We start from the raw sequence: 20118 nt of genomic DNA, 5'->3' as shown, positions 1-20118 counted from the left end.
GGCTTGTTTCCGTGATGTGCTGAGCTGTGTCCACAACCCTGCGCAGTTTCTTGCGGTCCCGAGCAGAGCAGTTGCCATACCAAGCCTTGATGCATCCAGATAGGATGTTTTCTATGGTGCATCAATAAAAATTAGTTAGGGTTGATGGGGACATGCCAAATTTCTTTAGCCTCCTGAGGAAGCAGAGGCACTGGTGAGCTTTCTTGGCTGTGGCATCTACGTGGTTGGACCAGGACAGGCTATTGGTGACGTTCACTCCTAGGAACTTGAAGCTCTCAACCCTCTCGACCTCAGGACCTTTGATGTAGACAGGAGCGTGTGCACTGCCCCCTTTCCTGAAGCCAATGACCAGCTGCCTCGCAGCTCCAGCTACCTAATTCAATCCCGATCTCCAGTGTTGTCTGTGTGGAATTTGCATGTTTTTCCTATGACTGCTTGGGCTTCTCCTGGATGCTCTGGTTTCCTCCTGGGAGATTGAGACACCAAAGTCAAAGTCAAGTTTATTGTCAAATGCACAAGTCCATGTGTGCACAGGTGCAATGAAAAACTTACTTGCAGCAGCATCACAGGCACAGAGCATCCGATACACAACATTAATGGGAAAAACATAAACATAAAGTGTAACAATATTTACAAGAAAGAACACAATTAGAACAGAAAAAAAAAGTCAGTTGGAGTGCAAAGTATTGGTATTGGTATTGGAATTGGTTTGTTATTGTCACTGGTACCGAGGTACAGTGAAAAACTTGTCTTGCATACCGATCGTACAGGTCAATTCATTACACATTGCAGTTACATTGGGTTAGTACAGGTAAAAACAATAACAGTACAGAGTAAAGTGTCACAGCTACAGAGGAAGTGCAGTGCAATAAGGTGCAAGGTCACAACAAGGTAGATTGTGAGGTCAAGAGTCCATCTCATCGTATAAGGGAACCATTCAATAGTGTTATCACAGTGAGAGTCTTATCACAGTGGGATAAAGTGGTCATAGTGTTTCTATACTGTGATGAGGGTTGTGAAGGTTGGTTCAAGAACCAAATGGTTGAAGGGAAGTAGCTGTTCTTGAACCTGGTGGTGTGGGACTTCAGGCTTCTGTACCTCCTGCCTGATGGTAGGTGGTGGATTAAGTTGGTAGGTTAATTTTTCACTGTAAATTACTCCCAGTCTAGATATGTGGTAGGAGAATTAGGGAAAGAGTTGATGGGCATGTGAGAGAGGAAGGGTTACAGGGATTGACTGGATTGCTGTGGGATCTAGCCTGGACTCAATCGGCCAAATAGCTTTCTATGTCTAAGGAAATATGGAAACTGACATTTCTTAAGTTTCACTGAGATCTCTTGTTCATTTAAACTCTGGAGAATACAGACCAATTCTATTCTTCATAAGGCAATCCCTGAAACCAATCTAGAGAATCTTCACTGCACTCTTTCAATGGCAAATATATCCTTTCTTCGGCAAGGAGACCAAAATTGCGCATGATATTCCAGGTGCATTCTCACCCTGTACGATTGCAATAAGATTTCCTTACTCTTGTATTGAATATTCTCCGGCACTGTTTTCCCTGGAGAGAAGGAGGCTGAGGGGTGACCTTACAGAGGTTTATAAAATTGTGAGGGGCATAAATAAGGTAAATATTTCAGTCTTTTTCCCAGGGTAGGGGAGTCTAAAACTAGAGGACAAAGGTTTAAGGTGAAAGGGGAAAGATTTAAAGGGGACCTGAGGAGCAACTTTTTCACACTGAGGGTGGAGGATATACAAAACGAACTGCCAGAGGAAGTGGTTGAGGCAGGTACAATTACAACATTTAAAAGGCATTTGGACAGGTACATGGATAGGAAAGGTTTGGAGGGATATGGGCCAAACTCAGGCCAATAGGACTAGCTCAGGGAGGCAACTTGGTCGGCATGGACAAGGTGGACCAAAGGTATAACTCAGTGAATCTGTGACTCACCAGTGTAGGTGACCCTGAAATGGCCGACCAATCCACTCTGTTTGGGGCAATTAGGAATGGGCAACTACTGCTGGCCTTGCCAGTGATGACCACACTGCCATAAATGGAATTAAAAATAAGTCAATTTAAGTGACAGCCCCCATAAATAGCAACGTGATCAATTACATTGAAGTCTGTTTTAGCGATTTCCCCTGAGCGGTATTGAGCCCTGTTCCATCCCGATTGTGGTTGTACATCTCCCTCCATGGACTCTGTCTACACTTCTCGCTGCCTCGGTAAAGCAGCCAGCATAATCAAAGACCTCACCCTCCCCGGACATTCTCTCTTCTCACCAATTCACCATTTTACATCTCGCCCTCAAACCCAGGTGTGGGTGACTTATCTTCTTTCTATGTGGTCATGAGTTAGGGTCTGCACAAAGACTGGCCAATACCTTGAATCATTTATGGGAAACCTGTTTTGCCAACTCCCATAATAACCGAAGCATCCCCCCCCCCCCCCCACTCGCTCTGTCCTGGGACACTGACTCCAATCCCACCTGTGACTGTGTCAAGAAAGATAAAGAAAATCCCTAAAGATGTGAACAATTAACCCAAAGCACATTTCCCCTAATGAGTTAATGTGTCTTGGGTGTTTTAGTGTTTATTTATTTCAGAATTATGTCATTTGCGGTTATTTCCCGCTGCACCACTTAACCATGTTCTTGGCCAAGGAAGAAGAATACTGATATTATGCTCAGGAAATTGAGTGACCCAAGGTGATTTAAAAGCTGTCAAAGTTGAATAATAAAACTGCCTGATTGCTGTTAAATCTTTGTCAGCATAGACTGAAGTGATTAAAGTTTGCAAGTCAGTGAAGGCTAAGCGTTTAATAGCGCAGGCAAACACAATTAAACTGTTTGATTTTGTACTGTTAACACGTGAGGAATGGAAAGGAAAGTTAAACCTTTTGATAAACAACAGATGTAGGACTGTGCCAGCAACAGAACCTTGAACGTACAGCTCCTACACAGCACAGTGTTATGTGTGCGGGATAGTAAGACAAAGGTATGCACAAACAGAGCAGCACTGAACGTGCAAGCTCCATATAGCACAGAGTAATTTCACACGATAGGAAACCAGGGTGCGTACCAATTGTACTTCATTGAGGACACAATCACCTTCCAGTGCTGTATTATGTGTACAGGACAGTGATAGTGAGATCTGCTGCAGCAGAACAATATGGAAAACACAGTAACACACACAAGATGCTGGAGGGACTCAGCAGGTCAGGCAGCATCTATGGAGTGAAATAAACAGTTGATGTTTCAACTCCGTCCTGATGAAGGGTCTCGACCTGAAACGTCGACTGTTTATTTCCCTCCATAGATGCTACCTGATCTACTGAGTTCCTCCAGCATTTTGTGTGTGTTGCTCTAGATTCCAGCATCTTCAGAATCTCTTGTGTCATGGAAGACACAGCCCCTACACAGTACCATGAACGGCACAGGCTGGTAATGAATAGTCTGCAGCAGAAAAAAGGATAATAATTCATCGTATTGACTAAAATCACGTATTGGTTACAAGACAGAAAGAGGCCCACTTGACCCATTGAGTCTGTACTGGGCCTAAGTAAAAGCAAGGGAGACACAGGAGACTGCAGATGCTGGAATCTGGAGCAACACACAATCTGCTGGAGGAACTCAGCGGGTTGATCGACCCACTGAGTTCCTCCAGCAGGTTGTTGCTCTTTGTAAAAGCAATCCAGCTGATCCCAATCCCCTGTCCCTTCCGCATAGCGCTGCACATTCTTTCTCTTCAGAAGATGATCCAGCTCCTTTTGAACACTGTAATTGAACCCGTCTCCATCTGGCTGTGCAATCAGTATCCTTAACATGTACTGTGGGGAAAGAATAATGTTCACGTCACTTTGGTTTGTTTGCCAGTCACATTCCTTCTGTGTCCCCCTTGACACTTCCACCAATGGGAACAGTGTCTCTACTCTGTCGAAACATTAATTTTAAAAACTTCTATCAGATCACTTTGCAACCACCCCTGTTCCGAGGAGAACAACCCCCACACCTCCAGTCTGTCCGCAGAACCAAAGTCTCTCGTAACTGGAATCATTTTAGAGTCACAGAGTTGTACAGCACAGAAACAGTCCCTTTGCCCCAACCCGTCCATGCTGACCAAGGTGCCTTCCTGAGCTAGTTCCATTTGCCTGTGTTTGGCCCATATCCCTCTAAACCTTTCTGATCTTTTAAATGCTGTAATTGTACCCACCTCTACCACCTCCTCTGGCAGCTCGTTCCACATACCCACCACCCCCTGTGTGAAGAGGTTGCCCCTCAGGTCCCCATTAAATCTTTCCCCTCTCACCTTAAACCTGTGCCCTCTAGTTTTAAGCTTATTACCCTGGGAAAAAGACTGTCACCATCCACCCTGTCTATGCCCCTCTTACAAACCTCTTCTGCATGCTCTGTGAAACTTGAGTCCAGAACTTGTGGTTCAGTAGTGCAGCAGTTAGCGCTGCTGCCTCACACCTCCTGCCACCTGTATTCAACCCTGACCTGCGTGTTACTGCCAAGTCTTCCAGTTTCCCCCCACATCCCAAAAATGTGTCAATTGGTTAAATGACTACTGTCAGCTACCCCTTGGCGTATATGTGGTAAAATAAATTAAAGGGGCATTGACGGGTATGTGAGAGAAAATAGGGGCAACGAGGAAATTAGAACAGGTGGAATGGGACTGATGGATTTGCTCTGCTGGGATCCATCATGAACCAGAAGGCCTGAATGGCCTCCTTCATAAACCAGTTATAAATATTCATCATTACTTCCTTACCCATACACTATTTTCTTAAAACTCAGGGTTTCATATAGTTCTATAACCATTTTCTCAATGAACTGTTTACAAATGCCCCCAGTCCTGCCAATCTTATACCCATTTTAGATTTGTGTCCACTAGTGTATATTTGCTTTTTCAAACTGGAGCACACTTCACATTTCTCAGCATTGAATTGCACCTCTCATTTATTGGCTCATTCCACTGGCCTGCTACTATCCTGTGATCTCTAGAGTCATTGAGTTGTATGGCAACGAAACAGGTCCTTCAGGTTACCGAGTCCATGCCGACCATCGAGTACCAGTCTTCATTAATAAAAACAGGAAATGCTGGGAATACTCAGTAGGTCAGGCAGCAGCTGTGGAAAGAGAAACTGTTGAGGTTTCAGGTCTGAGACCCCTTGTCAGAATCGTGGAACTTGTACCTGACAGTCAAAAGACAAATCTGTCAATGTTCCCCTCTGCTTCCTCTTCCATAGCCAAATTTCTGTCCATGCTGCTACTGACTCTTTTTCATTTGCCTAATTTTGGGCAGTGTGTACAAGTTTGCTTATGTATGATAACACAGGAGGCTGTTCGGCTCACTGCCTCCATGTCTGCTTCCAGTAGAGCAATCCTATCGGTCCCATTCTCCCTTTATCCCCTGTTAGCTGTGTAACTTATTCTCTCTCATATGCCCATCAACTCCCCCTTGATCTTTTAACCACTTACCCACACTGGGGGTTAATTTAAATGGCAAATTAACCTAGCAGCACATCTTTGGGATGTGAGAGGGAACCAGAGCACCTGGGGGAAACTCATGCAGTCACAGGGAGAACGTGCAAACTCCACAATAGACAGCATCGGAGGTCGGGATCGAACCTGGGTCTCTGGAGCTGAGAGGCAGCAGCAGCTCTGTAGGTGCCCCACTGTGCTGCCCAGGTTTGGAAACTCAGGGTGCAGGTGACGTATTCAAAGGGGAGGAGCCAGGAGAATTTGCCTTTGAACTCAAGACGGCACAACTTTGGTGTGAGGTCTCAGGGAGAACATGCAAACTCCACACAGACAGCGCAGAGGTCGGGATTGAACCAGGGTCTAAGGAGTTGTGAGGAAGCAGCATTGTCTGTTGCTCCAGGTCTTTGAATTATGCCTGGATGGTATGTCCAGATACGCACACCTCCATTCAAAGCCGGGACTCTGGCTTCACCTTCACAGTCTTGAATGTCACTGACATTCAGGCTGGATGTCACTGGTCCTGCAAGTACTTGCTCCACCCTCCAACCGCATAATGATAAACTCCTGTCTCATGACCTGTCTCCAGTGAGTTTATTCTGGTCCTTGGAGATGTGCAGTTTTCCCTCTTCCTCAGCCTTCCCGCCCTCCCACAGTACTTAGATCCCAAATTTGACAACACTCAGTTTATCTAGTCTTTGCCCTTACTCTGTTCAAACCCGGTGCACAGGTGCTGGTCCGTCAGAGGTAGAGTTGTAGAGTAGTACAGCACGGAAACAGGCCCTTCGGCTCAACTCATCCATGCCGACTAAGGTGGTCACCTAAGCTAGTACCATTTGCCTGCGTTTGGCCTGTTTCCCTCTAAACCTTCCTTATCCATGTACTTATCCAAATGTCCCTTAATGTCGTTTTTGTACCAGCCTCAACTATTTTCTCTGGCAGAAGGGTCTCGACCCGAAACGTTGACTGTCCATTTCCCTCCACAGAGGCTGCCTGACCCTCTGAGTTCCTCCAGCTTTTAGTGTGTTGCTTTCTCTAGCGGCTGGTTCCATATATGGACCATGCACTGTGTGAAGAAGTTGCTCCCCTGGTCCCTTTTAAACTTTCCCCCCTCACCTTAAACCTATTTCCTCTAGTTTTTGGTTCCCTTTCATGAGAAAAAAACTGTCTGCATTCACCCTATTTATGCCACTCATGGTTGTGTACACTTCTATAAGGTCACCCCTCAGTCTCCTACATTGCAAGGAAGGAGTAGTTGGCCACATCTTTTCCTATGAATATTTACCCTCCTCATCTCCTCAAAGTAATATAATTTATGGTGACTTTGTTATTTATTTACAAAACATACAAGAGCTCTTTCTTTCAGACAGACCCTGTTGTCACACCCTTAGGATGTCCCAAATATCTTCTCAAATAAGTTGTTTCCTACTATTTAACAAACACAGAGCCAGTTTCAAGACACCATTAGATAATGTGTTAGTGGTAATTGGTTTATTATCGTCACACGTACTGAAGTACAGTGAAAAACTTTGTTTTGCATGCCATCCATACAGATCATTTCATCACATCAAGGTAGTACAAAGGGAAATAACAGAATGCAGAATAAAGTGTTACAGTTACAGAGAAAGTACAGTGCAGACAGACAATAAGGTGCAAGGCAATGATGAGGTAGATTGTGAGGTCAAGTGTCCCTCTTAGGGGACCGTTCAATAGTCCTATACAGTGGGATAGAAGCTGCCCTTGAGCCTGGTGGTACGTGCTTTCAGGCTTTTGTATCTTAAACAGAAAATGCCGGAAGATATTCAGCATGAAGGAAAGATTCTGCAAAGAACTCCTCTCTCCATGCCCATGGCAGAGTGTTTCCAGCCCATATTGTGTATCATCCTCAGTCCAGTGTTTCCTCTATCTTGCTGTTGCTTATCCCTGATGTCCTAAAACATCGGGGAGAGCCCTTCCTCACCAGATGGTAACCTGGGTCTTTTGCATCCACCTGTGATAGGACCTCAGTTTGCTGACACCTCCGTCAGTTCTGCACAGGAGTGTGAGCATGGATTTGCACGGCTATCTGCTGTTGGAGCAAAATGCAAACCACTGGAGGAACTCAGTGGGTCAGGCAGCATCTGTGGAGGGAAACGGACAGTCGATGTTTCGGGTCTAGATGAAGGGTCTCAACCTGAAACGTTGACTGTCCATTTCCCCCCACAGACGCTGCCTGACCTGCTGAGCTCCTCCAGCAGATTGTTTTGTTGCTCCAGATTCCAGCATTTGCCGTCTCCTGTGTCTCCATCTCGCTCTTGAAATAGTGTAGTTTGGCACTGGGAGCTTCATCATCTCTGACCTAAGGAGGCTGCCTCAACAAGGAAGGAAAAAATGTCAGGTTGTGATTTGTCAAAAATTTATCATCCAATGACGTATCATAAACTGGCAGTGAAATTTCATTCTGTTAACATTCTCTAGGCTCAAATTAATATTTATAAACTGCTTGGCCTTTCCAGTCTCATTTAATCACTCATCAGGCATATTTTAAGAAGATTAATGTCCAACAATTCACCAAACTCACTGGTATATTGCTCTTATGAAAATGGGAGCTGGTATTTTCTAGATATCGGTCGCAAGTGATCGCTAGCTTATGCTCAAAATTCTGCATCAGCTTTTTTGGGGTCATTTCAGGATCTAGATGTAGTTAGTAAGGCCAATATTTATTGCATGTCCCTAATTGTTCTTGAGAAGGTGGTAGTGAATCATCGCTGCAGTCCAGTGGAGGTGCTCCCACAGTGCTGTTGGGGAGGCTTCCAGGATTTAGAACCCAGTGACAATGAAGGACTGGCTATATATTTCCAAGTCAGGATAGAGCATAGAACACAGGAACAGTACAGCACAGGAACAGGCCATTCAACCCACCATGTTGTTTGAACTAATTATTCTATTAATTAAATGCTTTGACTAAACTAATCCCTTCTGCCTACACAATGTCTATATCCCTCCATTCTCTGCACAGTCATGTGCCTTATCTAAGAGCCTCTTAAATGCCTCTATCGTATCTGCCTTCATCACCAACCCTTAGCGCATTCCAGGCACCCACCACTCTCGGTGTGAAAAACAAAACTTGCCCCACACATCTCCTTTGAACTTACCCCCTCTCACCTTAAATGCATGCCCTCTAGTATTAGACATGTTGTCCCTGGGAAAAAAGATACCAGCTGTCTATCTACGCCTCTCATAATCTTGTAAACCTCTATTAGGTCTCCCCTCAGCCTCTACCGCTCCAGAGAAAACAATCCAAATTTGTCCAACCTCACTTTATAGCACATGCCCTCTAATCCAGCAGAATCCTGGTGAACCTCTCCAAAGCCTCCGTTTCTTGTGTCTCATCTGCCGTCTCGTGTGCCTCATTTTGTATAATTATGTTAATATATGTTTCTCTTGTGAATATTGTGCATCTAATGCTATGTGCCTGTGATGCTGCAGCAAGTAAGTTTTCATTGCACCCGTGCACACATGTACTTGTGCATGTGACAATAAACTCCACTTTGACTTGACGCCACAGTTCTCTTATTTTAGGCCGTCAGCTCGTGCCTTGCTTCTCATCAGAAGCAGAACTCCTGCCTTCGCATCTCTGCGTCCATGATACTTCTCGGCCTTGGCCTGTACTTTGGGTTCCATGCCTTGTGGTTCAGCAGCCCGGAGTCTCCTGGTGCCAGTGCTGGAGAGGCTCACCATGGAGAAGGACACCATCACCACAGCGACACTCACCACCACGAACACGGAGTTTACCATCACGCAGCAGTGATTACCGATTCAGGTTAGTGACGAGGTTCTACTCCCTTCCCTTTATGACATTGTTGACACTCCCCTCCACCCTTTCCCACCACCCTGACTCTGGTTCCCAGGATGCCTGACATGTTGCCAGGACTATCAATTGAGATGTGAGACCAGTGCTTTGGCTGGTCTCTCAGGGAGATGGAAGAGATCCCACTATTTCGAAGAAGAGCTGGGAAGTTGCCCACTCTGAGTACTACTTATCTCTCACCCAACACCGCTGACAACCATGTTATCTGGTCATTATCACACTACCGTCTGTGGGAGCTTCTTGTGTGCAAATTAGAGAGTCACAGAGAGAATAAACACGAAAACAGGCCCTTCGGCCCACTGAATCTGTGCTAACCAGTTAGACTAATCCTTTATTGATTCTATTTTTTATCCTCCCCATATTCTCATTAACACCCCCGCAGATTTTACCATTGATAGATGACTCATAGTCATACAGCACGGAAAATGGCCCTTCAGCCCAACTGGCCCACACTAACCAAGACGCCCATCTAAGCTAGTCCCGTTTGCCCGTGTTTGGCCCATATCCTTCTAAACCTTTCCTATCCATGTACCTGTCCAAATGTCTTTTAAATGTTGTTAACATATCTGCTTCAACCACTTCCTCTGGCAGCTTGTTCCGTATACGCACCACCCTCTGGGTGAAAAAGTTACCCCTCAGTTTCCTATTAAATCTCTTTCCCCTCACTTTAAACCTATGTCCTCTAGTTCTTGATTCCCCAACCCTGGGAAAAACACTGTGCACATTGACCCTATCTACGCCCTGCATGATCTTGTGCACCTCTATAGTGTGACCCTTCATTCTCCTACGCTCGAATGAAGGAAGTCCCAACCTGTGCAACCTCTCTCCATAACTCAGTCCTCCAAGTCCTGGCAACATCCTCACGATACAAGGAGTAATCCTCATCTACACATTCAGGGTAACTTACAGCGGCCAATTAACCTCCCAAACCGCACACCGGAGTACCCGGGGGAAACCCACGCGGTCACAGGGAGAACGTGCAAACCCCACGCAGACAGCGCCACAGGTCAGGATTGAACCCGGGTCTCTCACAACTCGAGGTAGTGGCTTTACCAGTTGCACTACTGTGCCACCCAAATTGGCTTCCCTGTTTCTTACATTACAACAATGAATACGTGCCAACAGTGTGTAGCGTGTGAAGTAATTTATTACATCCTAAAAAGACAGTGAAGAAAAGTGTCTTTTGATAAACCACCCTCCAATGCCTAGAAAGTCTCAGCCCCTCCAGTCAAAACCGGTGAACTCCCGGCTTACTTGGGGATTGTTGACCCCCCCCCACCTCCCCACGTTGCATTGCAGCTGTGCCCTCTCACCCCACCCACTCCCCGGCTTCCCTGCATCATCTACGTGCTAATAAATGGCAAGGAGCTACAAAGTCAGCAACACTCATTGAGAGCTCTTGATTAATGTCATTAAGCAGCAATGGAAGCTCTTGTAATTAATCTGCAGAACCGTGAAATTGAATTACTTCTCGGTGAAAAACCTCTGTCAGTCGGTCCACTATAGTTTCTCTCGTTTAGTTCTCCAGAACGAACTTGTTCATTTGACTTACACTGTTGCAAGCAAAGATGTGTATTGCACGATTCTTTATTTCATTTTGCAGACAATTAATTTACAGACTTACAATGGACAGAATAAGCAGTGGTTCTCAACCTATCTGTCATTGTAGGGTGGACTTTAATCTTACCATCAGTAATGCAGGCTCCAGAAAATGTCACCAACACTGACTCTGCAAAGTCCTCCCAAGTTCATGGGAGGAGAAGTGAGCAATGTCAACATCCTTTCCCAGGCCACCATCCCCACCACCCAGGCCCCAGTTACAATCAGATAGCTACATTGGGCAGGACAAATTAGAGCAATACAGCATGGATACAGGCCCTTCGGCCCAACCAGTCCTTGCCGACCACGGTGCCCACCCAGCTAGTCCCAGTTTGCTGTGTTCGGCCCATATCCCTCCAAGCCCTGCCCCTCCATGTACCTATCCAAGTGCTTCTTAAATGATATTGGTATTGGTTTATTATTGTCACTTGTACCAAGGTACAGTGAAAAACTTGTCTTGCAAACCGATCGTACAGGTCAATTCATTACACAGTGCAGTTGCATTGAGTTAGTACAGAGTGCATTGAGGTACCTGCCTCAACCACTTCCTCTGGCAGCTCATTTCAAACTCTCACCACCCTCTGTGTGTAAAAGTTGCCCCTCAGGTCCCTTTTAAATCTTTCCCCTCTCACCCTAAATCTGTGCCCCCTAGTTTTGGATTCCCCTATCCTGGGGAAAAGATTGTTACCGTCCACTTTATCTATGCCGATAGCTGGTATCGTCCACCTTATCAACTCTTTGCATTCTTGACACAGGACTCCCCAAGCAGTTAGTCACTCATCTCCTAACTCCCCAAAGCCTGACCATACAGTCCTTCAGCCCAACTCGTCCATGCTGACCGAGGTGCCCACCTGGAGCTAGTCCCAGTTGCCTGTGTTTGGCCCAAATCCCTCTAAACCTTTCCTATCCATGAACCTGTCCAAATGTCTTTTGAACATTGTAATCGTAGGTGCCTCTTACCACTTTGTCTGGCAGCTCATTCCATATACCCACTACCCTCTGAGAAAAACTTGCCTCTCAGTGCCCATTTAAACCTTTCCCTTCTCACCTTCTACAAGTCAGGAATGTGATGGGACACTCTCCATTTGCCTGGATGAGTGCAGCTTCAACGACATTCAAGAAACTCGACACCATACAGGACACAGCAGCCCGCTTGACAGGCACCCCATCCACACCCACTCACTCACTCCACCACCGACACACAGTAGCAGCAGTTTGCACCATCTACAGGACGCACTGCAGCAACTCACCAAGACTCCTCAGGCAACGCCTTCCAAACCCACCACCTCTACCAGCTAGAAGGACAAGGGCAGCCAAAGCACAGGGAACACCACCCCCTGGGAGTTGCTCTCCAGGCCACACCCCATTCTGACTTGGAAATATATCGCCGTTCCTTCACCATCACTGGGTCAAAATCCTGGAACTCCCTCCCTGACACCACTGTGGGGGTACCCACACCTCAGGGACTGCAGCGGTTCAAGAAGGCAGCTCACCGCCACCTTCTCAAGGGCAACCAGGGAGGGGCAGTTAAATTCTGGCTCAGCCTGTGAAGCCCACACCGCTTGAATGAATAAAAAAACTATTCCAAGGTAGACCATAAGACCATAAGACACAGGAGCAGAAGTAGGCCATTAAGCCCATCGAGTCTGCTCCACCATTCAATCATGGCTGATTTACTTTTCCCTCTCGACCCCATTCTCCTGCTTTCTCCCTGTAACCCTTGACACCCTCACTAAGATAAAAATAGATCAGCACCCATAGTAAGGTAAAAAGAATAATGTTTCAGTTCCAGGACCCTTCCTCAGAACTTTGGGATTGTTGTTCAGTTTACCTTTCCATCAGCTCTGTTGTTAGAGGAAGGTACCAGGTATACAGAGGAAAATATTCAAGGGTGTGTGGTATAGTGGTGTAGCCAGTAGAGCTACTACCTCACAGCTCCAGTGGCCTGGGTTTAATCCTGTCATTTTCCCTGTGGCTGTGAGGGTTTCCCCCGGCTACTCCTGGTTTTCTCCCACATCCCAACAACGTGCGGACTGGGAGGTTAATTGGCCACTGTAAAGTAACCCCTGTGTGTGGGTGAGTGGTAGAAATTGGGGAAAGTTGACGGGAATGTAGGGAGAACAATTTACAGGGAAAATTTGAGCAGAATGGGATTTTTCTCTGAGCGCGATGAGCTGAAGTAGCCTCACTGACTTGCAGGGAAATATGGGAAGGTGCTCAAAGCTTCCTGGATTAAAATGCAACTTCCCCACTGACTCCCAGGAATCTCTGGCCCATCACTGCTCAAAGTGGTGAAAGAGCATCTGTGATGTGATTGAGAACCTTGAGGCCATGCTTCGGGAGCACACACATGCCTTGCATAAACAGCAGAAGGGGTCCACCACCTCACAAACTACCCAACCAGCTCACAAACTACCCGCCTCTTGCCCCATCTGTGGAAAAGTTTGCGGTTCCCTCATTGGTCTCATCAGCCACCACAGAACCGGAGTACAAGCAAGTCACCCTTGATCCCAAGGGGCTGGCTAAAGGAAAGAGCCTCATGCACACAACATATTTTCCATGTATCCAGTTACAAAATGTTTTTGTCACAATATGGTTAGGCCACATTTGGAGTATTGCATTTAATTCTGCTTGCCCCATTGTAGGAAGGATGTGGAGGCTTTGGAGAGGGTGCAGAAGAGGTTTACCAGGATGCTGCCTGGATTAGAGAGCATGAGCTGTAAGGAGAGGTTGGACAAACTTGGGTTGTTTTCTCTGGAGCGGCGGAGGCTGAGGGGAGACCTGATAGTGGTTTATAAGATTATGAGAGGCATAGATAGAGTAGACAGCTGGATTGATACGTCTAATACCAGAGGGCATGCATTTAGGTGAGAGGGGGAAAGTTCAAAGATGTGTGGGTAGGTTTTTTTACACTGCCAGGGGTGGTGGTGGAGGCAGATATGATAGGAGCGTTTAAGAGGCTCTTAGATAGACACATGAATATGTAGAGAATAAAGGGACATGGGCATTGTGGAGGCAACATCTGTCCATGTTCTATGTTCTAATGTCACATGATGTGCAGCAGTCAGCTGATTAGGCCACATAATCCCTCTACATTGGTGAGACCAAACACAGACTAGGTGACCGTTTCGCAGAACACCTGCGCTTTGTCTGTAACCTCGATCTGCATCTCCCCGTTGCCGGTCACTTCAACTCCCCCTCCCACACTATCACAGATGTGTCAGTCCTCGGCCTCCTCCACTGCCAGGAGACTTCCAAGCGCAAACTGGAGGAACAGCACCTCATTTTCCGTCTTGGAACCTTGCAGCCTAACGGCATGAACATTGAATTCTCCCACTTTAGGTCATCCCCTCACCCCTTGCCCCTCCACCTACCCCTCGCCGTGCTTCTTCCCTTTCCCAGCCTCTTTTTTTCTACCTATTTTTTCTTTCTCTCCTTACCTTTGACCCATCCCCCAGAGGGTCTGCCCTCCCCTCCTCCCCCGCACCTGCCTATCACTATCTCTTACCTGCATCTACCTATCACCACCTTGTGCCCACCCCACCTCCCCTCTATTGTCCATCTATCACTGCTCTGCTTTTCCCTCCTATAAATTGGGCTTCCCCTTTTCCTATCTTCAGTCCTGAAGAAGGGTCCTGACCCAAAACGTTGTCCGCCTGCTTTTCTCCACGGATGCTGCCTGGCCTGCTGAGTTCCTCCGGCATCATCGTGTCTTTCATCTAGATTCCAGCATCTGCAGTCCTTTGCCTCTCACATAATCCCTCTCCCCACTTGGGCTGTGGTGTGCAAACCCAAGTGATCTATCACTTTATAGATGTATATGACTGGCTGTAGCAATCATTGGAGAATTAGTTTTATTTTGCCTTTATACAAAGTCCTTAAAAAATGTTAAATGATGAGAATTGGTCCAAAGGTCTGGTTTTTACCTCCAGTGTAGAAGAGTAGTGGATGAACTGAGGTTTGTTAAGGAGGTTTAAAGGATAACTAATGACAAATTAATGACAGCCACTCTGCTGGGAGTGGACAGAACAAAGGGACGTAGCCTTAAAATTAAAGCCAAGACATTGAGGGGAAGCATTTCTTCATACCCAGTGTTGGAAGTGTTTCACTCTCTCCCATAGAAAGGTATTCAAGTCAGTGGTCAGTTAAAGCTTTAGAATTGAATTGTTGGATGTTGTTGGGTGTCAAGCCAGGACATTAGTTGAGATGGAGATCAGCCACAGTCTAATTAAATGGCAGAAATGGCTCACGGAGATGAGTGGCTGATGTGCCTGTGTGTGCGTGTGGGTGTAGATTTATGGGTGTGTATGTGTGAGAGGGCATAAGTAACTATGGCTCTATATTATATATATCCGTGTGTGTGCATGTATAAAACCATATCTAATCGATGAATCCGTGCTTCATTCATGGCTTAGGACAATCAGCACAATATATCACTAAACAAGAAGGACAAATAAATAGGATAAATAAAAGCTAAAAATATAAGTGCTGTGAAGATTTTCAATCCTGATGCAAAAAAAAATTGCATAACTTTTTTAGAAATAGTCTCAACAAAGATTACATTGATTGGTCAAATACTGTATCTGCTTTTGACACTATCACTTGATGGGTGATGTAAAGACCCAGGAATGTTTCTGAACATGAACACTAGAGGGATACCTATCTCAATAATATACGCCAGGATAAACTTGGAGAGATGGGGTACAAAGGTACACTTGGGGAGATTGTAAGATGATTATCAGACTCTGCTCTTGCAAACAAATTATTTGTAAGGTTTAGGGAGAGCCATTCAGTTCCCGAAACATTCATCCCTTCAGCACAGGTTCACTGTGACTGCAGGGTGTACCATCAGAAGTGTGCTGCATCAACTTCCCAATACTTATCGAGTCAGACAGCATAGAAACAGGCCCTTCAGCCTAACTGGCCCATGCCGACCAAAATCCACCATCCAAGCTAATCCCGTTTGTCAGTCTTTGGCCCATAACCTTCTAAACCCTTCCAATCTATGCACCTGTCCAAATGTCTTTTAAAAGCTGTTATTGTACCTGCCTCAACCACTTCCTCTGGCAGTTTATTCCACATACACATCACCCTTTGTATAAAAAAGTTGTCCCTCAAGTTCCTATTAAATCTTTCCCCTCTCACCTTAAACCTAAATACATCTAATGATCTGGCTTCCACCAACTCAGGGGCGCACCTCTGTTTTAAATGGCCAGACCCTGATTTTGTTGCTATGTCTCCTTGTCTGTAACTCTCCCACCAGTGGAAACATCTCACCGTCTACCCTCTCTGGGTTAACTTGCAGGTTGAGTCGGTAGTAAAGAAGGCAATTGCAATGCTAGTATTCATTTCGAGAAGACTAGAACATAAAAGCGAGGATGTACTGCTGAGGCTTTACAAGGCATTGGTCAGACTGCATTTGGAATATTGTGAGCAATTTTGGGCCCCATATCTAAGGAAAGAGGAGGTTCACAAGAGTGATCCCAGAAATGAAAGGCTTAACCTCTGTAAAATGTTTGATGTCCCTGGGCCTGTACTTGACGGAGTTCAGGATGAGGGGGGGATCTTACTGAAACCTATAGGATACTGAAAGGCCTGGATAGAGTGGACGTGGAGTGGATGTTTCCATCAGTGGGAGAGTCTAGGGTCCAAGAGCACAGCCTCAGAGCAAAGGGGCGACCTTTTAAAACTAAGATGAGGAGGAATTTCTTCAGCCAGACATTGATGAATCCGTGGAATTTGTTGCCATAGAGGGCTGTGGAGGCATTGGGTGTATTTAAGGCAGAGGTTGATAGATTCTTGATTGGTAAGGGGGTTAAGGTGAGAAGGCGGGAAAATGGGGTTGGAGAAAAGATCAGCCATGATTGAATGGTAGAGCAGACTCGATGGGCCAAATGGCCTAATTCTGCTCCTCTATCTTATGGTCTCTCAAACACTCTTAGGATCTTATATGTTCGAATAAGGTTACCCCTCATTCTTCGAAACTCCAAGGAACACAGACCCAAACTGTCCAGCCTCTCTTGGTAGAATAAGCCTCTCATCTCAGGAATTAGCCTGGTATATCTCCAGAGTACAAAACAGCAGGAAAAGAGTGGAACTAGATCTAAAGTAAAGAGGTTGTCATACCACAGAGGGATGTTGACCTTAGGAACAAATTACTTAATCAGTTAGTGTTGAGTTAGAGGACGAGTGATATCCTGATGGTGGTGGATCTCACAGCCTTGGTTGAACATTGGGTCCCATGGTCTCCTTGCATTGTGTTTGATTGCCTTCAGAGGTCCTAGACCAAGCTCCCTATTATTTCTCTCCCTGACTGAATGCTAGGTTAGTTTTGCTTGATTGCTGGGCTGCTGATACCAAGGGATAGAGGGAACCAACTTGTTCTCTTTCTGTCTAACATTTTTGTAGGTGCGTTAAATAAAACTCACCTGATCCTGAGTGCCACAGGAAGTAGTTGAGGCAAGTACATTACCAACATTTAAAAGGTATGCAGAGAGGAAAGGTTCAGAGGGATGTGGGCCAAACGCAGGCAAATGGGACTAGCTTAGATAGGACATCTTGGTCGGCATGGACCATTTAGGTCCCAATTCCGTGCTGTATGACTCTATGACTCTCTGTGATTCTGAGGGAAGAAATTAATCCACGACGGGAGCTTGGAGCACGGAAGATCTTGGGAGGGAGTTCCAGGAGGTGACTGTTTTGTGAAAGAAGGAGATTAGGAACTGAAACGCAGTGGTGAGACGAAGGGTGAGGTGCACTCAGTTGGAGGAACAATCAGGTGAGCCTGCACGGGGAGGAAATAGTAGATCATGGAGGAAGTGGAGCAGGAGGTTAAAAATCAGACCAAGGTGGCTAGGATAGTGCAGTGGTTAAATTAGAATCTAGAGGCTTTGACTACTGAAGATGTGAGTTCAAGACCCACCTGGCAACTGGGGAATTTAAATTCAAGCAATTGAACAAACCCAGAATGAAGTGTCAGTTCTATTAGTGGTAACAATAAAATGACTAGATTGTTATAAAAGCCCATCTGGTTCACCATCACCCTCCAGCGAAGGACAGCCAGTCTAACTTAGATGTGACTCCATTTCCAACCAATGTTAATTGCTTGCAACGAGAAATCTGCAGGAGGAACTCAGTGGGTGGAGCAGTATCTGTGGGGAGGGGAAAGGAATTGCCGATGTTTTGGATCGAAACCCTGCATCAGGTTTTGACCCGAAACCTCAACAATTCCTTTCCCCCCACAGATGCTGCTCGACCCACTGAGTTCCTCCAGCAGATTGTTTGTTGCTCCAGATTCCAACGTCTGCAGGCCCTTGTGTCTCCAGTGTAAACTGATTAACTGCCCTCTGAAATGGCAGGGAAAGCCACTGAATTGTGGAGAGTATTGTCAATGGGCAATAAGTGTTGGCCTTTCCTCCCATGTGCCAGAGGTGGATAAATGAAAAATCTACTGTAGTGGAGAGATAGAGTGGTGTCTGCTGGAGACTGGGTTATGTAGAGAGGAGTCCACCAGCTGTAGATTAGTGCAGGATTATGTGGGGAGGCTGATAATGAGTATGTTAAAAACTTCCTGAGCAGTGAAGGAGGAGGACATGCATTTAAATAGCACCTTTCATATCTTCGACCCATTGTCCTGATGCTAGGTGTCCTGTTTACAGCCAATGATATACTTTAGATGTGTAGTCGTAGTCATAGAGAAATACAGCAGGGAAACAGGTCCTTCTGCCCACTGAGTCCGTGCTGACCATCAATCACTCATTTAAGCTATTCCTGCGCAGTTCTGGTCACCTAACTATAGGAAGGATGTCAGTAAGATTGAAAGAGTGCAGAGGAGATTTACTAGAATGTTGCCGCGTCTTCAGGAGTTGAGTTACAGGGAAAGATTGAACAAGTTAGGACTTTATTCCTTGGAGCGTAGAAGAATGAGGGGAGATTTGATAGAGGTTTACAAAATTATGAGGGGTACAGACAGAGTAAATGTGAGTAGGCTCTTTCCACCTAGATTAGGAGAGATAAGTACGAGAGGACATGGCTTTAGGGTGAAAGGGGAAAGGTTTAGGGGGAACACTGGGGGGAACTTCTTCACTCAGAGAGTGGTGGGAGTGTGGAACGGGCTGCCATCTGACGTGGTAAATGCGGGCTCACTCTTAAGTTTTAAGAATAAATTGGATAGATACATGGCCGGGAGAGGACTGGAGGGTTATGGACTGGGTGCAGGTCAATGGGACTAGTGGAATAAGGTTTTGGCACAGACTAGAAGGGCTGAATGGCTGTTTTCTGTGCTGTAGTGTTCTATGGTTCCTACCACCTGTGCCATTTTATTTTTCCTACATTCCCATCACCTTTGTCCCAGATTCTACCCCTCACGCACACACTAGAGGTGGGTGGCCAGTGCCAGTTAACCTGCCGATCCGCATGTCTTTGGGACATTGGAGGAAACCGGAGCACCTGGGGGAAACTCACCCAGTCGCAGGGAGAGTGTGCCAACTTCACACACAGACAGCACCAGAGGTCAGGGTCGAACCCTAGTCTCTGGCGCTGTGAGGGAGTGGGTTTGCCCACTGTGCCACCCCATTGTTGCAACATAGGAAAGCAGCCAATTTGTGCACAGCAAGCTCCCACAAACAATAATAAGACACAGCTGATAGCCTTGTTTTCTCAGTTTGAAAGATAAATATTGTCCAGCATACTAGTTGGAGCACCCATGCTTTCTTCCTAAATATTGCCCTGGATCTTTTGTGACCTCCTGAGAAGGCAGAAGGACCTCTGTGAAATGCCGTGCCTTTAACATTGAGCGTCCCTTCAGAGATACACTGGGACTGTTCACTAAGCAATTGGGAGGAACTGCAGTCAATGACCTAGTGTGAACACTGAGGAAGTCTCTCAAAGGTGAAAAGTTCTGATAAAGTAAGTGGATGAAAATCCTTTTTTTATGAGGACTCCAGTTTAAAGACCAAGCTTGTTTAAGGAACAATTTTAGAGATTGTCTTTTCAAACAAGAACCTCAGTAAAGGGCCAAAACCTGTGGAGCCGGGTGGTAAAGTATAATTGGAAGAGGATACCAAATAAATCAAGTAGTGGTTTAATGATGCAGACCTTGGTTTCTTTAATAAGCTTGTTATCCTTACGAGTGAGCCAAGAATGCGGTTGTAAGAAACGTCCACAGATGATAAATGAAACACTGTG

The 20118-nt window shown here is 45.9% G+C and overlaps 1 protein-coding gene across 2 annotated transcripts in view; it reads left to right on the top strand.

The window, feature by feature from the left end:
• Positions 1-20118, top strand: part of si:ch73-337l15.2 (glutathione hydrolase 6) — a 66878-nt gene that overhangs the window by 33413 nt on the left and 13347 nt on the right. Inside the window, exon 2 of one of the 2 annotated variants that reach the window (XM_052020580.1) lies at positions 9075-9285. In XM_052020580.1, the coding sequence (XP_051876540.1) occupies positions 9108-9285 (178 nt within the window). In that variant the 5' untranslated portion in view covers positions 9075-9107. Of the gene's footprint in view, positions 1-9044; positions 9286-20118 lie in introns of both variants that reach the window. The other variant, XM_052020579.1, reaches the window with a different exon arrangement.

This window comes from Pristis pectinata, chromosome 7, assembly GCF_009764475.1.
Source record: "Pristis pectinata isolate sPriPec2 chromosome 7, sPriPec2.1.pri, whole genome shotgun sequence".
Lineage (NCBI taxonomy): Eukaryota > Metazoa > Chordata > Chondrichthyes > Rhinopristiformes > Pristidae > Pristis > Pristis pectinata.
Note: the sequence above shows the minus strand (reverse complement) of the source record. Positions and strands in the feature narration are given on the sequence as shown.